The sequence below is a fragment of the Papaver somniferum genome, chromosome 8, assembly GCF_003573695.1.
Source record: "Papaver somniferum cultivar HN1 chromosome 8, ASM357369v1, whole genome shotgun sequence".
NCBI classification, from domain to species: domain Eukaryota; kingdom Viridiplantae; phylum Streptophyta; class Magnoliopsida; order Ranunculales; family Papaveraceae; genus Papaver; species Papaver somniferum.
The window spans coordinates 159,208,201-159,211,777 of NC_039365.1; the positions used below are offsets into that span (position 1 = coordinate 159,208,201).

Here is a 3,577-nt window from a genome sequence, read left to right on the forward strand (position 1 = left end):
CGACACGTTGCCAACATGTATAAACGATTCAGCGCACTTGACGCTAAACAACTTAATTTTCTTTAATAAAAAAATATAGTTTAACTTATCGAGGAAATAAATGCATGGAGATCATCATTTTTAAGATCTATAGATATACAAAGTTATTAAAATGAAAAGGATGAATGAGAATTTAGCATTACAAACTATGTTTGTCTTGCATATTACAAGAATAGGATGACACGTTGCGAACATGTATGACGGTTCAGCGCGCTTGACGCTGAGCAACTTAATTTTCTTTGATAAGAAAATGTAGTTTAACTTATCGAGGAAATAAATACATAGATATCACCATTTTTAAGATTTATAGATACATAAAGTTATTAAAATGAAAATTTTGAAATAAGAATTTAGCGTTACAAACTATGTTATCTGTCTTGAATATTACAAGAATACGATGACACGTTGGAACATGTATAAACGGTTCGGCGCACTTGACGCTGAGCAAATTAGTATGCTTTAGTATAAAAAATGTAATTTAACTTATCGAGGAAATAAATACATAGAGATCGTCATTTTTAAGATTTATAGATATACGAAGTTATTAAAATGAAAAGGTTGAAATGAGAATTTAGCGTTACAAACTATGTTTGTCTTGCATATTACAAGAATACGAAAACACGTTGGGAACATGTATAAACGGTTCAACTGACTTGATATTGAGCAACTTATTTTTCTTTAGTAAAAAAATATAGTTTAACTTATCGGGGAAATAAATACATAGAGATCATCATTTTTAAGATTTATAGATATATAAAATTATTAAAATGAAAAGATTGAAATAAGAATTCAGCGTTACAAACTATGTTATTTGTCTTGTATATTAGAAGAACACAACGACACGTTACGAACATGTATAAATGGTTCAGCGCACTTGACACTTAGAAACTTAATTTTCTTTAATAAAAAATATAGTTTAACTTATCGAGAAAATGAATACATAGATATCATCATTTTCAAGACTATGTAAGTATATTATTGCTCTTAGATGTTATTTTCTTCATTGCTCAAAGCATCCACCTCGAGACATCTTCCTTCGCGTTACTGTATCTCTGGGTTACAACTCAGAGGTACAATTAAGAAGCAACTTTCATTTTCTTCTTCCTCTCATGACTCTTCAGACGCACTTTATGGGCGAAGCCTCCTTATACTTTTTTGTATAGTTACGATGAATGGATTGGCTAGACTTCACCAGATTTTACTTGAATGTTTGAATTATATCAGACACCTTATTTGTAGAATGTGGTGTCTTTTAATTGTCCCAACAAAATATATTATGTAAGACCTCAGTTTCTAAGTAATAATATGGATCTGAACTTTGAGTATCTTATTGGGAGTGCTTATTCTCTTTACATGGGTTCTACTATTCATATTTTTACTTTTTGTGTTTAGATTTTAGAACTTTAGCATATTATTGAATCCGTAATAAGGACATAATTAAACCTTATTCCATTTTCATTTACTGAACCAGGTTAAGTCCTAAAAGGATTAGTGGATCCTATTTACGGGATGTTACAATAATATATAAGATATAGATGCAAACCCAGTGTAATAACGCATACTTCACACATTGTCCATTTTGATTTTTACTTTGATCCCTTGGTATATATTGCATTTGGTTTTGTTTCATTTTTTCATGTGTCTAAGATGTATTTTCTTTTTTTGTTATGTGTATGTCCTACGTGTCATGATCGATTTTCCTTTTCTTGACATGTATATACCATGTTTTATTTACATAGATATATCAAATCTAGTTTTGTTTCTTTTTTTCATGTATCTGCCTTGTGTATGTTCCACACATCATTATGATCCGTGTCCCTTTTCTTGACGTGTGTATGCCATGTCATAAAGTTCTTAATCCGAAAATTCTGAAGTTTTGGTATTGCAATTTAGCATTGCAAACTATGTTATTTATACTTTAGAATTTGAAATTTTGGCGTTATAAACTATGTTATTTGTACTTCATATTATAAGAATATGATGACACATTGATTTTTGGCGTTACGAACTATGTTATTATACTTTAAAAGTTGAAACTTTAGCGTTACAAACTATGATATTTGTACTTCATATTACAAGAATAAGATGACACGTTGTGGATATGTGTAAATGATTCAGAACTCTTGGTACTTAGCAACTCGATTTCAATTCATAAAAAAAAAATTACTAATTAAATTTACCGAAGAAATAAATACACATAGATCATGTTTTTATACTATGATGTTAACGACTATGTGAAAACATATATAAAACTTCATTTACTAAACCTGATTAAGTCTCACAACTCTATTTATGGTATATTAAAATAATTTATAAGCTACAGGTGGAAATATACTGCAATAACGTGCCTCCCATACTTTCCAATTATTCAATTGATTTTTACTTGGATACTTTAGTATATTTTTAAATTTATTTTTTAATTATTTTTCTGTCATGTGTTCACATCATATTTTTTATTTTTCAGTGGTTGTTAACGTGTAGCATGGTTGTTGGAAATTTTTCGAGAGAAGTAATCCAAAATGATAAGCTAGCTCAGGAGCATGCATCAAAAATCAGCAACATAACATTCAGCCACGTTCGTCGAAAGGATAACAGACACGCAGATGCCTTAGCATTCATATCATCAATGCTAAGGGACATAAGCACCATCGCCGTACAAATTGGAAGAATATATGAACCTTCAATAGAACGACCCATCTCAGGCACTAAGGAGGCTTTGGCCGTTCAAACTCGAGCCATGAGAGAAGCTGAGAAAGAAAAAAAAGACGAAGAAGTAAGAGAACCAGATAACGAAGCCGAAGAGTCTGACAAATATCAATCCATGTCAGACGAAGACAACGAAGATGAAGCGTGGAGGATTCCAATTCACCAATACCTAGACAGAGGTACCTTACCAGCAGATGTCAAAGAGGCTCGAAAACTTGAATCAAAAGCAGCAATGTACAGCCTTCGAGATGGGATACTGTATAGGAGGTTATTTCTTGGACTTCTGATGCGGTGCCTCTCACGAAACGATGGAAGGAAAATACTCCATGACATACACAGCGGAGATGCCGACAACCATAGTGGAAGAAGGTCCTTGGTGGTCAAAGCCAAAATGCAAGGATAGTACTGGTTAAGCATGGACGAAGACTCAAAGAACGTGGCTAAGCGGTGTGAAAGATGCCAACGCTTTTCCAGGAAGATAAAAGAACCAGCAACGGAGCTAAACTCGGTCATCAGCCCTTGGCCATTTGTCAAATGGGGGGTGGATATTGTCATACCCTTGATAGAGGGAACCTCGAAGAGAAAATATCTTATTGTGGATACGGATTATTTCACTAAGTGGGTAGAAGCGAAGGCTTTGGAAAGAATTATGGACACAAATGTCTTTAAGTTCTTGTTTGAGCAAATCATATGCATGTTCGGAATACCAGCCGTCATAATTTCTGACAATGGCAAACATGTGCAAGGAAAAAACATCGACATGTTGTTCAATTCTTTCAACATCCAGAAAAAAAAGTCCACTCCTATATACCCTAAGAGAAAAAGACAAGCG

The 3,577-nt window shown here is 33.0% G+C and overlaps 1 protein-coding gene across 1 annotated transcript; it reads left to right on the forward strand.

The window, feature by feature from the left end:
• Nucleotides 1–2,521: 2,521 nt before the first annotated feature.
• Nucleotides 2,522–3,148, forward strand: LOC113306303. Its single transcript, XM_026555256.1, has one exon. The coding sequence runs from the start codon at nucleotides 2,522–2,524 to the stop codon at nucleotides 3,146–3,148; it is 627 nt and encodes a 208-aa protein (XP_026411041.1).
• Nucleotides 3,149–3,577: the final 429 nt, after the last annotated feature.

What these genes read in the sequence shown, in the direction of transcription:
- LOC113306303 (XM_026555256.1), top strand. Translation starts at nt 2,522, where the DNA reads ATGGTTGTTGGAAATTTTTCGAGAGAAGTAATCCAAAATGATAAGCTA.